Below are 24584 nucleotides of genomic sequence, written 5' to 3'. Positions count from 1 at the left end.
ATTTTCAAAGAAAGAGGGGAAGCTACAGGGGTTCTCTCTACAATACTTGGGATCACGTTTTGGTTTACTGTGCAGGTACAATCTCAAAGTTTGCATGTCTTACCACACAGAGCTCCAGCACGACCTTCCAGTGTTACTTGCCAGGTGAAAGAATCTCCTCTTGCCTTCTCTGCTTCCAGCTCCTTCAAAGAGCGTGGAAACACATTTCGCCATAGCAACAACATCTTGGGCAGATGATACCGGACAACGGAAGGACCTATGTAAAAAATAAAGCGACAGTAAAATGAAAATGTGTACTTAAGTGTGAAAAATCTTCTGTGAAGGCTTTTGCTCTTCAAACTATTTTTGGCTTATTTCACATCTCTTCCTTTTTGCCCTACTTGGAACAATGAAAACCTAATTAAATTCTTTCTCATTCCTCGGTTGAAAGTGGAGCAAAGAAATACTATATATCACATATGCTTGTGGATATCAGTCCTAAAATAGGAAATAGACTACCCTACCTACTGTCACATCATACAAAACCATGGTCAACTGTCATTTTACTATCTTTTTATTCTGATTTCTAGCTTTTTTGTATTAATTTTGAAGGCAGGTTCTTTAGCCTACTCTAGCCTGTCCATAAAATAAATAGAAAAATAACTGGTAGCTATTGATTATGTAAACTAGTTTAACAGTCAAGTTTTTTTTGAAACTTCTGAAAAAGATCCAGTGCAAAAATATATTGGAGGACAACCACAATAGGAATACACTTTTAGAAAAACATGTCAATAAACTGGTAAAAGAGACAATTTAGAGAAACAAGATGAAACACAGATGGTATTTGGTGAGAGGTCAAAACACTGCAAAATGCATCAGAACTTTGTCACATTTTCCAGTATAAAAGAAACTCAAAACGAAACAGAAAAGAACACTACTGCTGCAAAATTCAAGAGTATCCTTAAAACCTCCCAAAATGCAGCCTGTGATACTTCTGTAATGGCAGATATGAACACGAGGCCGGCTTTTTTAAAAGAAAACTGAAGAGCTTTTAAACTAACACCACTTCTACTCAGTGCTGCTGCCTATCTAGAGGCAACTTGTTGGAATGCTCACTGGGTTTCATGTACTGTCCATTTCTTCTGCACCACGGTATTAAGGAAGGAAGAGTATGGACAATTTTGCCCTTTCAGAGAATGACTAAAGGCTAGGTTTCTAAAAACAGAACAGAAATTTTTCATCAGATATAATACTTCCTACCATACTTCAGTTTAGATAAGCACTAATATTCCACTTCTCCCCAGCACAACATTGCTGAAGTAAGTGCACTAACACTCTGCTTCCCCTGTATAAATATCCTTGTGCTGGATAATGAGCTCATTATGTGTAAAGACCATTTGCCAGAGTGGATAATCAGAAACGCTGGACAAGCTTGAGAATAAAAAGAAAAATCAAACCATTTTTACAAACCTAAAGTCATAAGTGCTCCAAGTAAAAGCCATCCAGCTTGAGTCCGCTGCAAGGAGAGCCTGCTGTTCTGTGCAGCAGTTCGTAACAGATCCTCAGCAATACTGACCACCATCTGCACCCACAGCAAAAAACATAAAACATTAATGTTTAAAAACATGAATGAAGCCACTGCAAGCTACTTCTTCACTCTTAGATACTAAAGATGCTCTCAAATAATTTGAATTGACCTTCCATAAAGAATGAATGCAGATTACACTTCATGCTGATGATTAGTGTTTCTCATATAACCAGCCAGTAATATTCTCATCAGCAATTATTTCAGCAGTTTTTCAATATTTCAATTTCTCTTCAGTAAATTTGAAAGAGAAAGAGAGGAAAAAAGCTGTTAAATATTGCAACTGAGATTATAAAAGCACGTTCTCTGGCCACTACTCTCGCACAAGGCACAAACTCAATTTCAATAATGCTTTAACTCATTAGCATGCCATCCATTTTGCAAAGCTATTACTTGTAGATAAAAGGGTACCTCTTAGTACACTCCAGATGAAACACTATCTCACCTTTCCTTTGGCATGAGGAATGCCTAGAGGACACTGATGCACACCACCTAACAAAGCAGCCATTGCAAAACTGTAGCCACTAACAGCTTCAGGGGAGGTCTTCAGATTGTTGAGTCTTTCTGCACATCTGTCTAAAAACGGAGTCAACTGAAAGGGCAATGCCACGGCTACACACCGCAAGCACCAGGCAGCAGCCAGTCGGGCAGCCATGCTGGGATGAAGAAGAACTGAAGTTACTGTCTCCAACAGACCTACAGAAAGGAGAGTTTGCAGTCTTTCACTTATGATGCACTTTTTAATATACATATGCTTTTTAATACACATAGACAAATAAAATGAATCAATACTAGACAGCCAATGTGAAAGTTAAGAAGGTCAGAATTAAAGTACTTGAGTTTGTTGACTGTGCCTTTTCAGGAGAGGTGATAGATGTTACTAACATTATGCTGCTCCCCATCAGGTTTTGTCAGCAAAGGTGGAGCTGTCGGAGCCACAGCACTGACCCCTGCTACTCAAACACTGAAAAGAGACAGCTGTATAAGAGAACAGGTGCTAGATGAGACATTTCTGGTACCATTTTACAGATTGCTAGTAGCAGAGCAACAGTAACACTGATCTTTTGGTTTGCATCACACTGTAGCCAAGCACATGCTGCAGAGGTCACTGACTGCTGTATTCTGCTTTTGACATGGTGCTGTCCCCCCTGCAGCAACGTTACATCCTTCTACACTCTCCAAACTTCTATGCCTACCCAATCCCACTTTCTAACTGTGCCCTTCAATCCAATCTGTATCCACACCACTTTCTTTAGTCCGAATCTTGGCAAACCTCTACTTCAAAGGTCCCACTGCTGATTGCTTTCTCTGGAGCTAGTGAACACCTTCTACCTGCTGAGTTCATGACAGCTACCAGAAATAATACTGAGATACAGACCCCTCTGCTCTTATGGGACACAGCTTCCAGAAGGAATAAATATGAGCAGTCTTCCCTACTCCAGAGCTGTCATCAAATCAGTATGGGAAGAATGTCATATGCAAAAAGACAACAATCTATATGATGAAACATCTAAAGACACCTGTACTTCCAGTGGAAAAAACACAGGCATCCAGAAACTCAGAAACTGTAAAGCTGTAACACTACAGAATAAATGTGGATTCAGATATTGAAACATCAAGAAGAAAATCTCACACAAACCCCAGTCAATTTCAGCCAAAGAACTACCTCATTTAAAGGGACCTACCAACAGCTTCATCTCAACAAAATACTTTTGCCTCCCCACAGAAATTTGGTATTTAAAGGCAATAGTTTTACAGGAGCAAATATTTCATTCACCTTGCATAGCAAAACAATGTATTTCCTATAAAACCATTATTGTAAACAAGCCTATATCAAAAATTACCACTTCACTCACCCTAAGAAAAAGCTTCAGAGAGATTCCAATCAAAATAGCTGTTTAATACTTGGTCAAACTTGAACTAAAGTTAGGGTACTACACAGAATGAGCTGGACAAACTTAGCTATCTGGAGTACAGAAGGAAGTACCAATTTACTGGACTTATTTCTTTCATATTCATTTATTATTTAACTAGATTTAATGATATTTCATATTCATTACTCAAATGCCTCACTTAATCTGTTTCCTTTTATTTTCATACCAATAGAAGGTTCTTGAATAAGAGGAGATGCAGTGGCATTCAGACTCTGAACCAGACTACCCAGTTCCTGGAGGGCACACACCATTACGTGCTGGCTTGCGGCTACATCAGCAGCTCCTGATTTATTTTCACTGTTAGCATCATTCACTACTGCTTCTGCAGAAAAGAAAACAAGAGTGTCTTGCTTAACTACCATTTGAACCCACTCGAGCATTCAGAGGACAGAAAGTGACAGTTTCATTTTGACATCAATCCTACATTAAAACAAAACTACAAGTCTGGTCATAGTGAGTACTAACAAAAGGAAGATATTCTGTAGGGAAAGAGTTTTACAGCGATCAGCCAAACACAGTTGTCCAGAGACCATAAAAAACAGATGCCCAGCTGCTACTACAGATAGCAGAGCACTAAGAGGAAGGATAAACAGTGTAACACAGTAAAAGTACTTATTCAAAACACACATGCTGTATGTTTGTATCTGTACACAGTAACAAAATATACCATTTTGACATCTCTAGGTTCTGCAAGCAAATTTGCATGCATATATGTTCAGTGAAAGTAAAAAGGAGACCTTTCTTAAATAATCATAATTTCTAATCATCTCAGTGTTATCCAATTGAGTTCCTTAATCCCACAGCATGTTCTACAAAATATCACAGAAACAGCAACTATCTCTTCAAAAGGGAATTCAGTAGCAGCCTAATGTTTGTATCTACTACAAAAGAAATTGAGAGACTGGTTCTGCTGTATATGAAGGGAAGCAATTATTACCAAGTATAAACCCTTCCCATTTTCATCACATTCATGAGAAATCCTCAAAAAAAAGGAAGTTCTTCAAACTATCCAAATACACAACTGAATTTCCTCCAGCTTTGACAAGGTGGCAGGAGGAGTATTTACTGTAACTGTTTCCTCTCAGAAAAATGCATTTTCAAGAGACTTGTTTTCTTGGAAGTAGTACTTAGTCATGAGAAACCTTTTAATGTTCCATGCCTACTCCAAAAAATAATTACAAGAAGAACCTGCAAAAGTTTCTAAATCAATTTCATTTCCATATGCTAAACATTTTTTTAAACTCAAATTACATGGCATCAGAAAAGAAAGATATGTTTGGTAAATAAAGTGATGTGTATTTCCAATTTACTCTTTTAAATCTCCAGCTTGAGCTAATTCCTTTCATGAGAAACGGATGCCAAGAGAGTTTGTGTGAGACTTTGCAGCACATGGAATCTTGGTGATTCCATATGCTGCAAAGTTTTGCTAAGGAGTCATATTCCTCAGATTACATCATTTCTGTCACAAAACGCAATTGGATATTAGTATGGATATTAGCAGGGGAGACACAAGGACCTACAAGATCTTGACCTTACACACTTCCAACACTGTTAGTAAAGAACTCTGCATGACTTCCAATACAACCTATCCCAAGACAAATGGCAAACGCATAGTTTTCTTCTCCACTTCCATTCTAGGCTTTTAACGATGTGTTTGCTATCTGGGATAAAAAGGCAGTGTCATGCAATCACTATTGAAGCAGAACTCAACCTCTGAACATTTGAAACAGAAAGCAGATGAACTACCATCTCCCATAAGAACAAAATTACTCCTCACAGTAGAAGAAAGCTGAAAAATGGCTGCCTCAGTAAAATGACAGTGACTTCCAACTGGTCTTGAACGAAGAAAAATGGTTCTCACCCACTGCCTTCATTTGTTTACCAATGGCTTGACATATTTCTTTGGCAGCTGCAATCTGTGCTTTCTCCCCAAGCAAGCTGCCCACAGTTGCTCTCAGGATAAAGGACACACATCTTCGAGAATAAACAGCCTCCACGTGGGTCTGAGTTGCACGAGGATGTGAGACCAGATCAAGCACATGGGACAGAAAGGTAGCAAAGTTGCGCTCCAGCCACTGCCCTCCCAATGTTGTAACAAAGACAACGTAGGCCTGCAAATCCAGAAGTCACACAGCAACCCAATTAAAACAGAAACAAAAGATTATGTGAAACTACAGCCAGACTCAAGCATAATGCACAACAGCAGCAACACCAGCTAGCAATAAGCAACTCTAACCTAATGAGGCTGCTCAGCAAGAACTAATTCAGTATCCACATCTTTGCTGCTGAAACTCAACTTTCTCCAGGACCAAGAGTAGCCCCTATACTGTGATGCATAAAAACACCCTTTGGATGACAGCAAAAAAGCCCAGTTCATTGCTTTTAATGTGCCTCTTTCTAAAAAAGTTAAGAACAACACATAAATAAAAGCAGCAACATCAAGGTGTTCCAGTTCACAATAAAAACCTGGCATATTCACCAAGTTCACCTGAAAAAGGCTGAGAAAAAATAAAGGGTTTCACGAAATAACCTATGATCAAAGCATCTGGATTCTGGGAAGTTACTGCAGCATATTGAAATACATGTCAGAGTGAGAACAGCTGAATTTGAAGAGATGCTGCCACCACCTTTCTCTCAGACAAGAGGAGTTTCCACATGCATCAGATTTCACCTACTCATGAGAAATATATGGAAAGAAGAAATGTAGTTTAACCAATCTGAGCTGCAGCTGAGAAGGGAGCCACAAAAGGGTAACAGGGCATCCTCTCTAAAAAGAAACTAAATTTTAAAAAGGAACTAAAGTCTTTAACATACTAAGTTTTCAAATATTTTTGCAAGTTAATCTCATCTAATATACACTGATCAAATAAGTTTTCCTTAGCTCATATTTTAATCTATTGTTACTGCATATCAACAATAAAAGAAAGTAGGTAGGTGTATGATACTTCATGTACATCTCACAAAGAGTCAAATTAGACCTGTAAATTAACTTATACATAAATACAGAACAGAAACGTGTATTTTTCCTACTAAAAGGGTTACAATTATGTATAAATTTTAATTCATTAAAAAAATTACAAACCTGGGTAACACCAACTCGCACTTCCCTATTGACAGATCCTCCTACTTTTAACATCTCTCCACCACTCTTCAAGAAACCAGATCCCCCTCGCAGAAATCCTGTGGCCATGAGCTCCAAGACCTCCTCAAGCGTGGCTCTCTTCACATTTTGCCGCATCACTTTTTAAAAAGAAAAGTAATAATTTGTTCCCAAAGTTCCAACCAACACAAGCAATGATCTTGAAACCAGACTTACTAACTCAAAACTGTCTTGCAAAAACAAATCTACCCAGTGTTTCAGATAAAAATTTGGTTGCATTCTTAAAAAATACGCCACTTTTCCCAAGTGATTTTTGATAGTTTGCTCTGTCTTTTCTTTGTATGACTAAAACAGAGATTTGCACTCTTTTTAGCTTATTATTTGTGAAGACAAACAATCCATCTACAAGCTTTCATCCACTGGAACAACAATGTGCACCACTGCCATGTAACAAGGTACTGAAGGTGCAACTAAGTCTGCCAATGTAGACAAGGAATCCAGAAGGGCTCGTACCTGTCGCTTGTTTTGGTATCAGTGCCGTAGCCATGACTGTCCCCAAAAGCTTTGACACTGCAACTCGCACACCATAGTTTGAGTTTTCCAGAGCTTTAAAGCACAGCGTTGCCACATTCTCTAGTTCAGCTGTCCACATAAACACTGCTTCGTTCTGTAATTCCAGCAGACACTGTAGGAAAAATTGACTTGCTAAGCACCAGGAGACCATTCTCACATTTTATCTAAGTATCAGACTGCAATCGGCAGCATTATTCAGAAAATATTTTAATATGAAAATTTCCATAATTAATTCACAGACACTCTCCTATATGCCAGCTATCTTAGCTGAGTAAACAATCAAAAGAGTCATGGAAGAGACTACTACATGAATTAAAAAAATTTTAAAAAGCTCAACCCAAGAACCATGTTAACAAAAACCTCTCTCACTGAGGCTCACAGATCACATTCTATCTCATATTTTTTTGTCAAGTGGGGAACACAGTACTACAGTACTTGTGAAATAAGTCGAATGTCTGAGCCTGCAGTGTAAACAAGTAAGGACTTACCTTGTCCAACTAATTATCAAATTTCCCTTCCTAAACAACATGTCCCAGTTCAACTGCAGGCATTCCCCAGCCACAGCACAAGAATTTCTGTGAGAAGACACCCACCTTAGCCACTGCACACCGCACAGCCATCGATCTGTCCGTCAGCAGAGACCGGGCATTCTTATAAATATCACGGTGACAAGAAGCTGCTGCTCCTCCAAGTCCATTGAGAACTTTCTGCAAACTCATCAGAATTTCACTGCGGCCCTGAGACTGCACACACGCAAAAACATTTACGTAAAAATGTGGACACAGCAGTTACATTAAGAACCAGGTGTATAGGTTTGCATTTTCCTGCTTCTATGCTAGAATGTTTTTGCAAACATTGAAAGTGCAGGCATATATAGCTGCTATGTAACTTTTAAATAGATTTTGTTTTAAAACATAGCTTTAAAATGTAGATTTTAAAAAGAAGTAAACACCATATGCAACTTCTAGTAAAGTCCCTCAGCTGTCACATAAACCAAGCCCAGGCAACCCAATAAACTGGCTCCAAGTAAAATGCTTCTGCACTGCCCCACTATCTATCAACTGTAGACTTGGGAGAAACAAGAAAAAGCAGCTGATAAGAGAGAATGGGAAACCCAAGCTAGCAGCTTCATGTTATACCTGCACACAGGCAGGTACTTACAATCTGAGGGCACACACACACGCTAAAAAAAACCAAACAAATAATCACCCAGGCACTACAACACAGCTGAAGAAAACAGCTGCCACCAAAAGATCCACGCAGTCAATATTCCAACTTGTCCCAACAGAGCTATTTGCATAAAATCAGACCCACTGACTGCCCAGGATACATTCTCTCAATATTATGACACTCTCTCTTTTCAGGGCACAATGTATTCTGCTCACATGCAAAGTAACAACTTTCCTGCAAAATTTAAGTATTCATTATTAATTTTTAACAACTGAATGTTTATGCAGAGTACATGGGCAAAAACCCTAACACAGTAGTTAGAAATGACAGATACAGTAATTACTGAATTTTAATTACTGATGCCACCATGAAGTAACTATTACAATATTCATATGATAAAGTCTAAACTCTCTGCAGTAGACTTGAAACTAGCTAGGCAAGTGATTTGCATCCTTTAATGCAGAAAATCAATCTAGGCAATTTGCCAAACACTCTGGAGGAAACAGGTTTCAGTCTAAAACACAATTAAGACCACACAAATAAACTGAAACTTACCTCTGCACTTTTCAGAGATTTTAACAGATTATTAACAGTTTCTGGAAAAGAACTACCAAGCATTCTGCCCATTTTTTCATAAAATGCTCCAACACATGCCACAGCAGCCCTATGAGAAAACACAGAAAAAGAGAACACATATTAATGTATCATCCAAATGAAAACAAATAGTTAAATAGAAATGTTTGTTCTAATCAACATTGATGAATAAAAATCTATTTGCTATCCACTACTTATACTGGCTGTTTAACAGGGCCCATTTAAATATTTTTTTTGTTTACAAAGAAAAAAGCAACAGAAAATTTACCAGCTTTTAAGAATAAAAATGCATTTGAAAGGGTATTACTATAGGATTTACACGAAGATTGAAAAATTCTGGAGAAAACAAGATAGGCTGAAATCTCATCAAGATTAGGGTTTTGTGCTTCAATAAACTGTCTCTTCCAAGCACTTGCAAGAAAGCCCCTAGCCTCTAATATATCCTGACACATTTTTGTAGATACTGAATTATGGGGTTTTTCAAGACTAAGAACGTAAAATGCAGAAACTATTGCATAACACAAGAAAATTTACAGGCACTGTAAAATCTCTCTGGACCCATAAACAGTTATTTACATGTTTTTCTTCCTCTGCCATTTGAGATTAGGAATAGTTAGTTATCACCACATTGCAGTTATATACACAAACTGTTCCAGAACAGTCACAGAAGCCAGCTCCTGAAAACATGCACTTTTTCATCACAAAGGAATGAGGTTTTTTTTTAAATCTGTAGCTGCTGGCTAAATGTTTTTTTAGTGAAGTTACATCACAAACTCATTACAGCCTCCCCTTTAATGGGCATGCGTCCATTAAAAAACCTTCTGGACTATGACTTGGTAGCATAAATTTCAGAGCATATTATAGTAGAAAACACTTCCCACTTATACAAGTTCCTCACACAGCTGCAAGAGCTAGAAATAAGAGGACAGTATCTGCCCAAGCAGTGACTATTTCAGATTTTATTGCCAAATCCTATTGTCAAATATCTGAAGGCCAGAGCAAATTTGGATTCACCACACACCATGAACTTATGAAGCAGTACATGGGAAAGTACCAAAAACAGTTTCAGTGAAAGTTGTCTGTGGCATTAACCAAATTCCTACCAATGGGACAGCTCCCATGACTAAAGACAATGGATCACACACCCATGCACACATACCCACATGCAGAGACTCTGCTTGAGAGACCTGTGCAGCTTAACGTGCTAGGGGAATAGAAAAGGCAACATTTGATGGGAATAAAACTTGAATATTTGGTTACAATTCACTAGGCACAGATAGGACTCTGGTTTGACAATCTGCAGGTGCCACCTTTACTGGGGTGCCTGAGCACAGTCAGCAGTAATTCCACTGGTGGAATGCCTTCATTAACTGTTATCCTCTCCATGCCATAAAGAGTCATAACATAGTACCTTGCCTAGAGAAAATGATTTCACTTTCACATAGATCAATCTGTGTCACCTTTGAGTCCTGCCCTGCCCAATTTCAATCCAGTGTTTTTCTCTGCTGTCTGTATTGAGCATACGTAACTCCAAACAGGCACGCGGAATGTAAGTAAACATAGTGTGCACATATACAGGCAGATTCTTCAGTAATATCCAGGACCACTTGGCCTAAAAATCATTCCCCTTTTCCCAAAACATACAGTTTTGTGGGCAGGTAGGCTGCAGTATCATCTTTGCTCTTGATGATGTCGTTGCACTTGTCAAGCGTCTGAAAAACCGTAAATGTGTCTCCAATGCTGTAGAGAGCAGCGAGATTTTTTGCAAGCAGCTTCCGTGTGGGTGGCCCAGGGGAACTGCTGATGAGTCCTGTTAGCTGTTCTACAAGTTTCTTCTGTTTTTCCTTGACATCTGTCTGTTAACAGACCAAAAATAAATAAGAAAAGTAGTTTGATCCTCTATGTTGCTCCTAATACCCAGAAAAATCTACAAGAAATGGAAGTAAACCTTATACCACTGCCAACTGTACATAATTCAGCAAATTGCTTGTCTCAGAGAGATATAAGCTACATTAACAACAGCAGAGGCAGATGCTAAATGCTCAGAATTAGCTGCTGACCTATTTAATTTTTACTTTTGAAAAATACTTACTAACTGCCTACAATTAAACACTTAAAATTTACAAATTAGCACAGAGACCCTTCAGGCTGGATCTGAAACCACATAGGTACCATCTGGCCATTACCTGACAACTTTCTCTGGCATGAAATTAATATAAATGCTTTTTAAAAGAAAGTTTCTTTAGAAAGAAGGGTGGGAAAAATCTCATTAAATTACCTTGTTGGCAGCTACCAGCACTTTATCCAAGAATCTCAGCCATTCAAAAATAAAAACTGGTCTCTTCGCTTCTGTGATTTGAGCTAATGCTTCCTCGTTCAGTAACAAACTATGAGCCAGCTCCATATTGGATTAAATTCCAATTTTATTGCAAATCTGCGTAGAAACTCTAAAATAAAAATGCAAATATTAGTATAAAGTACAGTACATCAGTACAAAGCTTTGAAAATCAAATTAAAATATTCAGTTTGCTTAGACTTGTCTTAGCTAAATAGTCCCACATAAAAGCTGCTCACATATTTACAAACCAAGTCCATTCATTTGTATTTCAGGGAACAGAGCTGTTAATTGTAAGAAGAGCACCTACAGGGAATTTCAGGGTACAAACTCTCAGACAAGAAAAATATGCCAAAGTTTGTGTTTAAAGAAGGTAAAGGAATCGTCTCACTGTCTCCACTTACAGGGCAGAAAAAGGATTGTTGCAAGTCAAGACCCTTGAGCACACTCCCAAAGCTGGGGCATGAACTTGGCCCTCTTCTCAACACCCTTCAACAGATGAGCTGAGAAGATGAGCCTACCCCAAGTAGGAATTTCCAGCCAACGCAAGTTTGGGAGAAACAGGAACAGTGATAGGATTTGGCATAACTGACCTTAGATTTGCCTGATCCCACTAGCCTTGCCTTAAGTGCTGGACAAGTAAGCTCCCTGAAATCCAGCAAGCCTTAGAGGTGACAGCCTAGAACACAAGCAGCAGCCAAACTACTGCAGGTCTCCCCAGCAGGCAAAATCCTGCAGATGGAACACTGGTGATCCTGCTCGATCAATGGGGGCTGGCATCAAAGGACTAACAAAAACGTACATTATCAGGGTAAGCAAACACTCTGCCAACTTTCTGCCAATTTTAGCAAACCACCTGAAAAAAAGTGTAGCTACTATTCAATGCAGAGCTGACAGAAGAAAAAAAAATCCATAAATTTTACCTAAAATCAACCACCTTCAGCAAGAAGACACCCTAAAAGCAGAAAAGCAACCCAAACCCAAAACCTGAATTCAGTGATGCTGAAACTAGGATCTCAGGCAAAACAGAGAAAGCAAAACAACTAGAGTATTATGTAAGACGTCAGCTTTCAACAGACATCATCTTTTGATAGCTGCACTGTTCCACTTGTGCTCTCAAGAGCTCACAGCTGCTTCCTCATTCATGCCCAAACTCAACAAATTCTTGAAGTCAAATGAAGTGACTTAAAGCGACTTTTTTTAAACAGTCCCCAAATGAGACATTAGTAAGGTGACATATTAATGCTGTACTGGAGTTCTAAATCCACCTTAATGATTTGGTCCTGATGAAACTAAAGCATCACAATGTCTTTAATTGGTTGTTCCCTGCACTTCAGCACTTTGTGTAATTTTCACTGCGTACAGTTCCAGCAAAGGTGGAAAAGCCACGTATGGAAGCACATACAGACCTCTTTAACTCCTCCAAAGACATTTTCTGTCATTTTTTGGTTTATTTGTTTTTTCTTTACATTTATAAAGAACTGAGAAGGCATTGCCTGTCAATAAGTCAGACATATCACCTCAAAACACCTTTACACGGAGCAGAGAGAGACGCAACGAATGATGGCACTATGGTGACTCTTTGGATATCATCCCAGAGATCCTCACTGCTTGTCACACCCACACAACACATAAATACCGTAAGTACTGCTGGACAGCACAGCTCGTTATTCCTTTTCCTCCCCACATAAAAGGTTTTATTTGCTCCTAGCCATAAGAGCCATGGACACCTAATGCACCTTCCTCACATTCCCATACCTCTTCATCTAAAATGTAGGAAATACAGCCTCTAAGCAACAAAACCTGCACGTACATTCAGCTGTGCTGGTGAAGCACAAGGCATCAGACACAAGAACAGTTACACAAATATTCAGCTAACTCAAGAGTCAGCCTGACACAGAGCTACTTAAGTAGACAACCCAAAGCACAATGACACTAGCAAAAGCTTTGCTCCAAAAAGGAGTGCAAAGCCTACCGAGTTCTACCGATGCTGGTAAGGATCTTGCTGTGAATGCTACAAGAAATAAATACACTGATGCAGAGCCGAAGCCGATCAAAGTCAACCAGCAGCCAGTGAGGCATGGTGGAGCATTACACAGGTAAGAAAACGCTCCGATGTACTAAAGCTCCTTTCTACTCCGCAGCTGCTTTCCTATGCCTAAATCAACTATTTGTATCTTCATCACGCGTGCACTTCAGTAGAGTGAGAAAGCCGAGAAACAGGCAAGTTTAGGCGAAGTCACACACTCCTGAATGACTCCATCAGGTGAAAAGGTTTTCACGCCTGGGTCCCCCTACCTGTATCGGCTACTTTAATAAGCTGCAGCAGCTCTCAGGGCATCGTGCCTGCTTCTGAAAACCCCTCAGCGGGCACTGCCGAGGTGCAGCGCCGGGGAACGATGCTCGGGCGACGCCGCTGAGGTTTCGATGCCGAGGGAGCGGTGCCCGCTGCCTCCCGAGCGCGCAGCCCCGCGCGCACACGCACGCGCGCGCGCGCACCGCCCCGCACACGCGCGCGCAGCCCCGCACACGCGCGCGCAGCCCCGCACACGCCGCCAGCGCCGCGGGGAACGCGGACCCTGCCCCCGCTCCGCCGCAGCCCCGGGCCGGGCCGGGCCGCTCACCGTCACTTACGCTCCTCCCGTACGGCGGCCGCGTCCCGCCAGCTCCGGGCTGCACCAGGCGCGACACCGCGGCCCCGGGGACCGCTCACAGTCACGGACAGGCGTGGGCGCGCTGCGCCGCGCTCGCCGCCGGCCGCGGCACCATCACTGGCGGGCTCGGCCGCTTCAGCCCCCGCCGTGCCCAGGTCCGGCGGGCGTGGAGGGGCGTTGAAAGGGGAGACGAGCGACTTTGCCCCCAGCCCGGCCCCGGCGCAGCCCGGTAGCGCGGATGCACCGCGGCCGCGCAGCAGGAAGCGGGAGAGGCGCAGGCGCCGGCGAGCGGGGGCGGCCCCGCGCAGGCGCCGCGGAGCGGCCGGGCCGGGCCCGGGGCGTGCGCCGTGCCCGGGCTGCTCCCGCCGCTCTCCCGGCTCCTGGCGCTTGCCTGCAGCTCGGCCGTGCCCGGGCTGCTCCCGCCGCTCTCCCGGCGCCTGGCGCTTGCCTGCAGCTCGGCCGTGCCCGGGCTGCTCCCGCCGCTCTCCCGGCTCCTGGCGCTTGCCTGCAGCTCGGCGGGGCTCCCGGGCGTGGAGCGGCGTCGTGGCCGCCGGTGGTAGCGGGGCCCGGGAGGACGCGCTGCGGGCTTGGAGGCGGGCGCGGGTGGCCCGGGGCTCGCACGGGCAGCCCGGCCCGGCGGGTTCAGTGTTCTCGTCCCTCGGCCCCTCCGTCCCCAGCCTGGCAGGGGACGCGCAGAGAAACAAAATGCTCGGTAACGCGCACTGACGCTGTCCATAGGCGAGGCGTCGGCATAGAGACTTGCTAAGCATGGAGGGAGATGAAGAGGAAGACTATATGTCTGATTTATTTATTAAGTAAGTAGGTAGTTCTTTTTTTTTTCCACTCCTCTTAAATGATCGTAAACCTGTTAAAACAAACAAACATAACGCTAATGTTTGCTGGTTTACTAACTCGCAGACAGGATGTCAGGCCAGGCTTGCCCATGGTGAGGCGGGTGAAGGAAGCTATTCAGAAAGAAGAAAAGCAAAAAGAAGCCAATGAGAAGAACAGACAAAAAAGCATAAAAGAAGAAGAAAAAGAGAGACGTGACTTGGTACTGAAAAGTGCATTGGGCAATGAGAACAAAGGCTTTGCTTTGCTCCAGAAGATGGGCTACAAGAGTGGCCAGGCCCTTGGCAAAAGTGGTAAGTTTGTCACTCTGGAAGTGTGTGTTTGTATTCAGCTATACCTTAATATTTTATAGACTGCAGCTCTCACTGCATTTGTTGACAGGTCACTAAGTGCCTCTTGGAGAGACATAGCATTACAGAACTGTGAAGGTGCTGTGACAGAAGAAAATATGAGAGCAAATCCCTAAAGCTGAAGTGAAAATAGCAAAGACTATTGACAGATGCAAGGGAAGAGCAGCACTTGCAGCTCAGTAAACGTACTTGCATACATGTATACTTACAGGAGTTGCATTAAGGATGTTTCGATGGTTTTGCAAAGCTCATAGTGTTAAAAAAAAAAAAATCAGACCCTCTTGAAATTTATGGCTGGATTTTGAAAAAGAGACAGTGCACACTGGCCTACCCTTATGAAGTAAAATCAGTAAAATAAGGAATCAGTAACTGCTGTGCCAGTTCAGCATCTGTGGAAGACAATTACAATGAACTGGCCCAGATAAATTCTTTTTATTCTTCATCATTGTTGTGAGATTGCAGAGTGAAAATGCTCCAGAAGGCGGTAACAAAGCTGTCTTCATCATAGGCATGTTACACCTGTCACGTCACCACATTTCATTCAGTTTGGTCCTGTCATGAAAAAAGTACATAGGATTTCAGCAGACAAGCCAAAAAAGAGAGTGAGTTTCCAGTACAGCTGTGCCATTTTTAGTGTACTAAATGTATATTGATTGGGAACCTTTCAACTTCCAAGCAAGAAATCACAATAATGGCAAAAGCAGCTTGTCTGCTTTTGTACAAATCATTGTTTGAGACAAACTTGGTTTTTAAAAATTGACTTATTTTTTCTCTCACAGGAGAAGGCATTGTTGAACCTATTCCTCTGAACATAAAAACAGGTTTGTGGCACTTTCTGATATATTTAGTTGGATATCAGAGCTTCTCAGGTGCTTACATTCATCATTTGAACTTATATAGGCAGAAGTGGGCTTGGTCATGAGGAACTAAAAAAGCGAAAAGCTGAAGAAAGACTGGAAAACTATAGACAAAAGCTCCATATGAAAAAACAAGCAAATGAACAAGCTGCAGATCAGTTCAGGTAAAATGATATAGCTGATATTCCCAAGCAATGTCTAAATAGCAATTCTTTTTATACTTGAAGTTTGGTTATTCTTTTAATGTGCTACTATTTTTGAATGTTTTGAATGAAAGGTGAGAGTTACAATACAGAGTAATTGTTTGTCAGTTCTAAAGCAAAAGTAGATAAACACTGTAATGATAAAAGCATGTGCTGCACCATTTAGTTTTGTAATTGTTCATAATGTAAACAATATACATACTAATTTTTCTCAAGTCATATGCAGCTTTTTAAATTGGAGAAATATATATTTTGAAATATAAAATCCACAGATATTCCTGAGCAATGTTGGTACAATGGTTTTAAAAGTCAGGGTACATTTTTAAATGTAAAAAAATTTAAAATTACTTTTAAATTTTTAAAAGATTGTATTGGTTTGGTTTTCTTCCAATTTGCTTTTAATATATGGAGAAGAGAAGCTTAGGAAAGGCTGTATCTTTTGCAGATGAGTTAGTGAACCACTTCTTTATGTCTTAGGAAAACCTCATGAAGAAACAGGGTAGTGTGGTCAAAAAAGGTATCCTGAAGGTACAATTCCCAAGAAATACAAGTGTGCTCCTACAGAAACAATGTCAGAATGACTTCTTAACCTCAGTGTAGGAATAAAATCTTAGATTTTCGTGTTTCGTAAAGCTGTGGACTGTAATGCATCTGTTACTGTGTGTTTGCCTGCTTATCTACCTCTGCTTGTTCTTAACAGAGTAAGATTCAAAACCAAACAAGAAGAACGCAAGATGGAAGGAGACCTGCGAAAAAGCCAGAGGGCCTGCCAGCAATTAGATATGCAAAAAGTGAGACCTGGGGGGGTTGGAAAGAAGACCTAGAGTTTAGAGATACAGGCTACAATACAGTGGTTAGTTCTTGGAAGTTCTCTAAAATTGTGGGGTAACTAGCTTAAGTCTTGATGTTTGGCAACACTTCAGTCCTCTTAAAATATTTCAAAGTCTATGTTGGTACCATATAGAAGGTGCACGCCAACCTCATGGAAACTTATATGAGGACCTGTGTTTTTCCTTCTGCAGTCTTGTGGTAACTTCTGAGCTGTCTGCATATCTTCCAGTAGCTAGTATCAGGCCATCCTAAATAATGGTGCTAATTGCTTCAAGTGAGGGAGCAGCATCATCACACAGTGACTGACATTGGGAGTGACTCTGGAAATCATCTTGTTCAGCCTTCCTTCTCAAGCAGAGTCACTTAAAGCAGGTTGTCCAGGCGGATCTTCAGTATCTCCAAGAACGGGGATCATCATTGAGGGAATCAGCAGATTCACCAAAGTAGCATTAAAAAAACAAACAAAAACCCCCACACAAATAAGTACCTTCCACTTGCAAGGAATAACATGGGTAATAGCAGTGAACCACTATGAATTTTTGCCATGGGAAAACTTCAAGGTTGTTTCTTTCCTCTATTAACCAGGTAGACGTTAATACCACCTCACAATTTCTGCTGAGACTGTTCAAAACTCCTTAGTTTGCTTCAAATGAAGTTACCCGAATTAAGCTTAGATCATCCTTGTTTACTTTTCTTCCTTTAACTTTACCTGAGGTGAATTAGGAAGCACTGTGTGAGCTCTTGATGAAATAACTTGGGGCAGCATGTCTTAAACTGACAAACAAGGCTATCTGCTCTAAGACTCGATGTGAGATTGTGTTGCTGTGTAGCCTTGCCACATTATCTATCTATCTATCTATCTATCTATCTATCTATCTATCTATCTATCTTTATGCACATATATATATATACCAAAAATAGATTAAATAGAACTAGGTGTTAGCATTGGCATGCATTCCATTGTTAAAAAAAAAAGTGAATAATCTTTCTGGTGGACCACTGTACTTACCAACAGCTTTAGTAATTCTTGGTTATACTATACATGCAAGTTTTAAAGGCTAACAGCTCACTTCCTAAAAATTAGTTTTATCCAGCGTCTTACAAGAAAACCTACAAAGACAGATAACTTCCATTGTAATTCCATTGTAATAACTTCCCTTGTTATTTAAGGACATTGATGTTCCCAAGGAGACTTGGTTTTGGATAGAACCTGAAGAGGAAGACAAAAAGGATGAGGAAGACAAGGAAGATGAATGCACAAGCTCAGACTTAAGTGTAAGCTCTTAAACTTAATTAATTTCTCAATTCAGAATTAAATTAATATTCCTTGAAACATATGTATGTATACATGTTTCCCACACTGTAGTAAAAGACCTCTTTGCAATCACAGAGCAGTGACTTTTATAGCAGTTACATGATAAAATATGAAACATTACAGCACTGATTCATTGCTCATCTGTTTTGAGCCTGATCTTTGAAAAAAGTAGCCTAGAAATTAAATTCTAAACATTTTTAGCCAAGATAGGTAAGATCACAGTCATATGTTTTTGAGTTTTAATTTTTGATGCCTCATCTCATGTCTGAGGTTGAAGTTTAGAGTTGCTAATTAATTTCTAAAAATACTTCACAGATTATCTTAAGAGGGACATTGAAAATACATATTTTTAAGAACTAGATTACACAGCTGTTGTTAGTCTTAAGTGTTTAATTGCCAGAGATTAGATGTGAAAAATTCCACAAAAGATGCCATATAGGAGTTAAGTAGTATTTTTAGCTCTCTCCTTTCAGTGCAGGTTACTTAGCTGTTAAAAAGGATGAGCAAACAACAGCTATTAACTTTCCAGAGATCATGCACTCCCGTGCACTGTTCTACAAATGTGGGAAACTTCATGTCTTACTGAGTTATGGTATTGTGTAGTTTTTCCATAGCATTGGGTTAAATGCTTATTTTAGCAAACCAGAGGCTCAGAGTGGTTTATGTCACGTGAGCCCCCGGTAATCACATACCTGTACATATTTCTAGGTATCAGAAAAGCTACACATCCTGACAGCCTATTTGAGAGAGAAGCACTTCTATTGCATTTGGTGTGGAACAACCTATGAAGGTGAGAGTGAACCAAGCTTTTGTAGGTGCTTTACTTTGCTTATGCAGCTAGACTCCAGCTGTAGCATATTTCCTTTGTGTTTCCCTTACTGCAGCTTCCAAATCTACATAGCAGATTTACCTTCCAGGCTGCTGGTTTTTGCACAAAGCTTCATACATATTGTTGTTGTGATTGTTAGACAATTTTTGGGTTTATATGCAGAAACAAACCAAACAAAACCCACACACAACAAAACACAGCGAACCATACTGACATTTATTTGAACTTATATAATTTAATTAGTTTTGAGAAAAGATAATTCAGATACTAAAACCAGTACCATAAAAGCTGTGAAAGCTAGCAGGTGTTTTTGAAACAATTAGAACACCATCCAGTTTCACAGCACCAAAGAGAGTAGAATTTGTATTCACTGTTTCAAAACAAATTTGGGAGTTACTAACTTGTAAACCTTGAATGCCATTTAATCTGTTCTACATTGATTCTAGAAGTATTTCTAGAAACCATTTTTTCCTTCCCTGAGCTGCAATTACTCACTCTTCTCCTGCTTGTCCTGTAGACTCTGAAGATTTATCTTCAAACTGTCCTGGGGACAGTGCTGCAGATCATGACTAAAGCCAGTCTAAAGGAAGGAGCCCTAGACAAGTATGTATAATTCATAGTATCTTTTAAAAGGCTCAGAGCTGTGCCATTCTCAAGAATTCATACCAAAGTATGCAGAAAAAGAGTTTAAGTTGACAAGTTAAATTCATATTTTCTGTTTGATACACAATTTAATAGAAATTAAAACTTGGTGTTTGTAACTGAACTAACATAATTGAGAGGTAGGTTACGTCTTTCACATCTTTGTTTTTTACTGCCCAACTGGTAATAAAATTCAAGTATGAGTGAAGGCATAAATATTGGCTGATCACTTTATTGCACAATGTATTAAACAGGGGTTTTTTTCATCTTTACAGTGATGCCTAAATACCAGCCTGGTTTTGCTTACTATCTTAAACTTGGGGGAAAAAAAGCTTGTGAAACATGACAGTGACATATATATACTATTACATATATATTATATTCTATTGTATATAAAGGTGCATATTTTCCGTAATTAGGTCATGATGGTGGATTTTCATTTTCATTTTTTTACATAAAAATACATTTTAATTGACCTATTACCATTTATAAAAAGTTAATGCTGACACATACCAATACTATGCAGGAAAGATATATCAAAAACTACTGGGACAAACTCAGTATTACTTAACAGCAAGAAAGTAATGATACTACTTTGGTCTGTCCAAAAACTGTAAAGGAAATGCAGCCAAGAGATTGTCACATATCAATTTTCCTATTATTAATAGTTTCATAGAATTGTTTAGGTTAGAACAGACCTTAAAGATCATCAAGTCCAACTGTATGTCAATTTTATCCCAGCAGACTAAAGAGAAGAAAAAGAAGAAATAGTAGTATTTTGTCTGTAAGGATATGTAGTTTCTCACAGATCTTGACCACTGCAAAGAAATACTAATTAGTCTAGAGTAGTGAAATATTTTATGAATTCCAGTCAAGGATAAGGTTAGGAAAGCCCTGATGGAATTCAATCTGGCCAGGGATGTCAAGAAGATCAGATTCAAAAAAATCTAAAGAACCTAGAGGTGCACTAGTCCATAGGACCTGCTGCCATGCATCCACTGGTCCTGAGGGAACTGGCAAATGAAGTTGCCTGAGTTGGCCTTGTTCAGCCTGGAGAAGAGGAGGCTCCAGGGAGACCTTGGAGCAGCCTTTCCGTAGCTAAAGGGCGCTGCAAAGAGAGCTGGAGGGAGACTTTTTCCCAAGAGCATGTAGTGACAGGACAAGGGGAAATGGCTTTGAAGTGAAAGGTTGAGATTAGATATTAGGAAGAAATTCTTTATGGTGAAGGTGGTGAAGCACTGGAAGAGTTTTCCCAGAGAAGCTATGGATACCCCATCCCTGGCAGTGTTCAAAGCCAGGCTGAACAAGGCCTTGAGTAATGTCATCTACTGGGAAGTGTCCCTGCCGAGGGCAGGTGGGTTGAAACTGGGTGATCTTTAAGGTCCCTTCCAACCCAAACCATTCTATGATACAATAAATGTGACTCATGATAAAGAGAAAAAAAAAGCAGTAAGGCCTTAAAAAAGTACGTACAATCATATTCTTATTTAGCAATAAATACTTGCACCAGAACATCAGTAATTTCCTTAAGAATACAAATACACTCATTTGTATTATCTCTTTCAGGGAAGTCACCCACTTTTAATCCATTTAACATTTCAGAAGAAGCATACAGTACTTCACATATTACTTATTTTTTGCTTTGAAGTCTCTCGTTTGCCATTACGCAAATGAGCAGAGATTTCAAAGCAAAAAAATAGATAATATGTGATGGCCCCATGTCAATGAACAGTTTGACAAGACAGAGCTCAAAGACAAGCACCTGAAGGCCCAATGTGCCTGTCTTTTCACCCTGTTCCCCGCACCACACACAGTACTTGAAGTTCAGGCGAGGCTGAACTCTGAAGGATATAAAAGAAGAGTAGCAGAGAACCTGCTGTTCGTTTTTGTGGTACACACCAGAGGTACTCAGTACAGTTATTAAGGGTCAGGCATGCCTCAGTATTACAGTAAGGGACTAAAACCTAGAAGCATGGGAATGTTTAAAGTACTCTCTCAGCCTAGGATTTCCAGTGGTTACTACTGAGGCAATTGAAGAATTTTCCTGTATTAATAGCACTGTGAATGTTCCTTTCCAAAAAAGATAACCATCAAAACCTACAGTTTTCAAAAATTGAGGTTTGTTCTAAATTAGATGTCCTAGAAGCTGAGTACTTAACATTTAAATTCTTAAGAAATCCTCATTTTACAAATTTAAAATCTAGAGCACTGAAGGTGCTAGGTCATCAGCAGCTGTGAAGAGATAAGAAAGCTCACCTCAAAGTACTGAAATTCAGTGAAGAATAACATGCACCTATTCCTAGTATCTTTTCTGCCAAAACTAGTCTTGTTATTAATGGGAGCATTCCAGTAATTATTAACAATATCACTGAACAAAGCAGAAAGGTTTGAGTCACATAGCACCTGACAGCACTTCTTCCATGGAAAGCAATAGATAACCTTAAGGGATAATGGATGCAGCACATGCAGGGATTTGCCACAACCCAGTTAGCGCTTTACCACATCAACATAATCTTTGAGGGGAAAAGGACTAGGTTCTATTACTTATTGTACAAAATAGTCCAGCTCATCCGAAACCTATGTTTCCAGGTAAAAATTGAGTGTGATTTCTTGCAGAAGTGTCCTGTCCTGGTTGCAGCTGGCAGACATGAATGGTGATGTAGCCATGGAAAAGACACACCCCAAGTCTCGCTGTTGCTTCTGACATCTGTTGTCATTTCATCAACTGTAATAAATTCATCAAACTCTGGATTTAAGCACAGTATGAAAGGACATTTAATAAGAATAATTTCTAACTTCCTTCTCTTCATCAACAGACTTAACAAGGTCGAGTAAATGAGATATAGTGATTCTTCCCGAAGGGTCTGTTGAAAGCATCTTTTTGATTATGGATGCCTGCAAAAAAAATTAAATGTCAATAGAATTTTTTTTTTCAGTTAGCACAGTAACCAAAAAATATATTAAAACCCCATACCTCTGGTGGAAATTTGTTCATGAAGCACTCTGGAAGCTCACCTTTTCTAGCAGAAGGCCATACCTGAAATTAATAAAAGAGAATAGTTTTGGTATGCTTTAATTTGTTATGTTTTGTATCTCTACCTTATGACCCATAAAGTTTACTGAAGTAATCAGGAAAACACAAATCTACAGGAAATGTAAGGCTTCAAAAAGAACTGTAAAGAGTTTGAAAGCTGGGGCTTTTTTTCATTTAGTTGTGCTTTGGTTTGGTTTTGATGACATCCTTTTCATCAATTATTATCCATTTCTAAGCTTAAAAGCTTCACACACTGTAATGACATGTTTGTTTCAATAGTCCTCTCTATTCCAGAACCATTATCTTTCTTTCCTTAATTTAAAAGCAAAGGATTTATTTTGTCTAATGGCATTAAAAGAAAAGAAAAAAGCAAGACAGCTGGATTTCTGTTTGCAAGCCAAGCAGAATGCAGTTCTGTGTCATTGCATAAAATACCACATGGACTTCAAAGCAACTAGATTCGTCATTACATGCTTTAAAAATAGCTTTTGGTTAACAATTTTTTTTTCCATATGACACTGTCTCTCACAACATCCTGATAGTCAAGCTCAGGAGGAGCAGGCTGGACGAATGGATGGTGAAGTGGACTGAGCACTGGCTGAACAGCAGGTCCCAGAGGGTCACACTCAGCAGCACAGGATCTAGTTTGAGGCCTGTCACCAGTGGTGTCCTCCAAGCTTCAGTACTGAGCTTGAATTGAGCTGTTGTTTAACTTGTTCATCAATGACCTGGATGAAGGGGCAGATGTGTCCTCAGCAAGTTCACTGATGACACAAAGCTGGGAGGAGAGGCCAATACCCCAGAGTGCTGTGCAGCCCTTTGGAAGGGCCTCAACAAGCTGGGCAGATGGGCAGGGAGGAACCTTCTGGAATTCTACAAAAGGAAATGCAGGGTTCTGCACCACTACAAGCTGGGGGCTGACCTCCTGTGGAGAAGGACCTGGGGGTCCTGGTGGACAACGAGCCATCCATGAGCCAGCAGCCTGTCCTTGTGGCCATGAAGGCCATGGAATCCTGGGGTGCATGAGGAAGGGCATTGCCAGCAGGCCAGGGGAGGTGATCCTGCCCCTCTGCCCAGCCCTGGTGAGGCACATCTGGACTGCTGTGTCCAGTCCTGGGCCCCTCAGGACAAGAGAGACATGGAGCTCCTGGAGTGGCTCCAGTGGAGGGTAACAAAGGGGATTGAGGCACTGGAGCATCTCTTAGGAGGAAAGGCAGAGGCAGCTGGGCCTGTTCAGCCCCGAGAAGAGGCACTGAGAGGGGAGCTCATCCATGGCTGTGAGTGTCTGAAGGGAGGTGCCAGGAGGATGCAGCCAGGCTCTGCTCACTGGTGCTGAGCAGTAGGACAGGAGGCAATGGGCAGAAAGTGATGCACAGGAACCTCCACCTGAACATGAGGAAAATCTTCTTTACTGTGTGGGTGACTGGAACAGATTGCCCAGAGAGGCTGTGGAGTCTCCCTGACTGGAGATACACTAGACACAAGCCCAAGTAATGTGCTCTAGGGAACCTTGCTTGAGCAGTTGGGTTGGACTAGATGACCTCCAGTGGTCCCTTCCAACTTCAGTCATTCTGTGATTCTGCAAGTGGCTTTCTGGTTAAACAGTCTGCCTGAAGATGACAGTCATGTTCTTGGACTTAGCTGTGTATCCCATATCATCAGCTAGTCTTATGGATCCCTATAAGCCTGGCTTAGCAAGCCCTTTACAACCACTATCCAGTAAAACAACAGCTCCTCTGAACTTTGA

General features: G+C 40.7%; 3 protein-coding genes across 7 annotated transcripts in view; 1 reads left to right on the top strand and 2 right to left on the bottom strand.

Annotated features, from left to right (window-relative positions):
• The window catches only part of HEATR5B (HEAT repeat containing 5B), a 56420-nt gene extending 42210 nt beyond the window's left edge, over positions 1-14210 (bottom strand). The window contains exons 1-12 of one of the 3 annotated variants that reach the window (XM_086878092.1): positions 13895-14210; positions 11214-11382; positions 10580-10791; positions 8897-9005; positions 7765-7914; positions 7112-7283; positions 6581-6738; positions 5360-5609; positions 3665-3820; positions 2010-2260; positions 1450-1561; positions 104-256 (exon numbers count right to left, since the gene is read on the bottom strand). In XM_086878092.1, coding sequence (XP_086734218.1) covers positions 104-256; positions 1450-1561; positions 2010-2260; positions 3665-3820; positions 5360-5609; positions 6581-6738; positions 7112-7283; positions 7765-7914; positions 8897-9005; positions 10580-10791; positions 11214-11339 — 1849 coding nt within the window. In that variant the 5' untranslated portion in view covers positions 11340-11382; positions 13895-14210. Of the gene's footprint in view, positions 1-103; positions 257-1449; positions 1562-2009; positions 2261-3664; positions 3821-5359; positions 5610-6580; positions 6739-7111; positions 7284-7764; positions 7915-8896; positions 9006-10579; positions 10792-11213; positions 11383-13568; positions 13836-13894 lie in introns of those variants that run through there. The other 2 variants (XM_086878093.1, XM_023923786.2) reach the window with 2 other exon arrangements.
• A 58-nt stretch (positions 14211-14268) lies between these two features.
• The window catches only part of GPATCH11 (G-patch domain containing 11), a 26181-nt gene continuing 15865 nt past the window's right edge, over positions 14269-24584 (top strand). Inside the window, exons 1-9 of one of the 3 annotated variants that reach the window (XM_023923783.2) lie at positions 14269-14739; positions 14843-15069; positions 15906-15947; positions 16027-16147; positions 16887-16977; positions 18188-18292; positions 19041-19122; positions 19679-19764; positions 22393-22879. In XM_023923783.2, the coding sequence (XP_023779551.1) occupies positions 14693-14739; positions 14843-15069; positions 15906-15947; positions 16027-16147; positions 16887-16977; positions 18188-18292; positions 19041-19122; positions 19679-19734 (771 nt within the window). In that variant the 5' untranslated portion in view covers positions 14269-14692 and the 3' untranslated portion in view covers positions 19735-19764; positions 22393-22879. Of the gene's footprint in view, positions 14740-14842; positions 15070-15905; positions 15948-16026; positions 16148-16886; positions 16978-18187; positions 18293-19040; positions 19123-19678; positions 19765-22392; positions 22880-24584 lie in introns of those variants that run through there. The other 2 variants (XM_023923781.2, XM_023923785.2) reach the window with 2 other exon arrangements.
• The window catches only part of EIF2AK2 (eukaryotic translation initiation factor 2 alpha kinase 2), a 27073-nt gene continuing 22508 nt past the window's right edge, over positions 20020-24584 (bottom strand). Inside the window, exons 16-17 of the mRNA XM_086878107.1 lie at positions 22778-22840; positions 20020-22698 (exon numbers count right to left, since the gene is read on the bottom strand). Of these exons, the coding sequence (XP_086734233.1) occupies positions 22579-22698; positions 22778-22840 (183 nt within the window). The 3' untranslated portion in view covers positions 20020-22578. The remainder of the gene's footprint in view (positions 22699-22777; positions 22841-24584) is intronic.

The sequence above is a fragment of the Cyanistes caeruleus genome, chromosome 2 (genome assembly GCF_971803275.1).
Source record: "Cyanistes caeruleus chromosome 2, bCyaCae1.hap1.1, whole genome shotgun sequence".
In the NCBI taxonomy this organism is placed as follows: Eukaryota; Metazoa; Chordata; class Aves; order Passeriformes; family Paridae; genus Cyanistes; species Cyanistes caeruleus.
The sequence above is the reverse complement of the archived record's forward strand: the minus strand, read 5'-3'. Positions and strand labels throughout refer to the sequence as shown.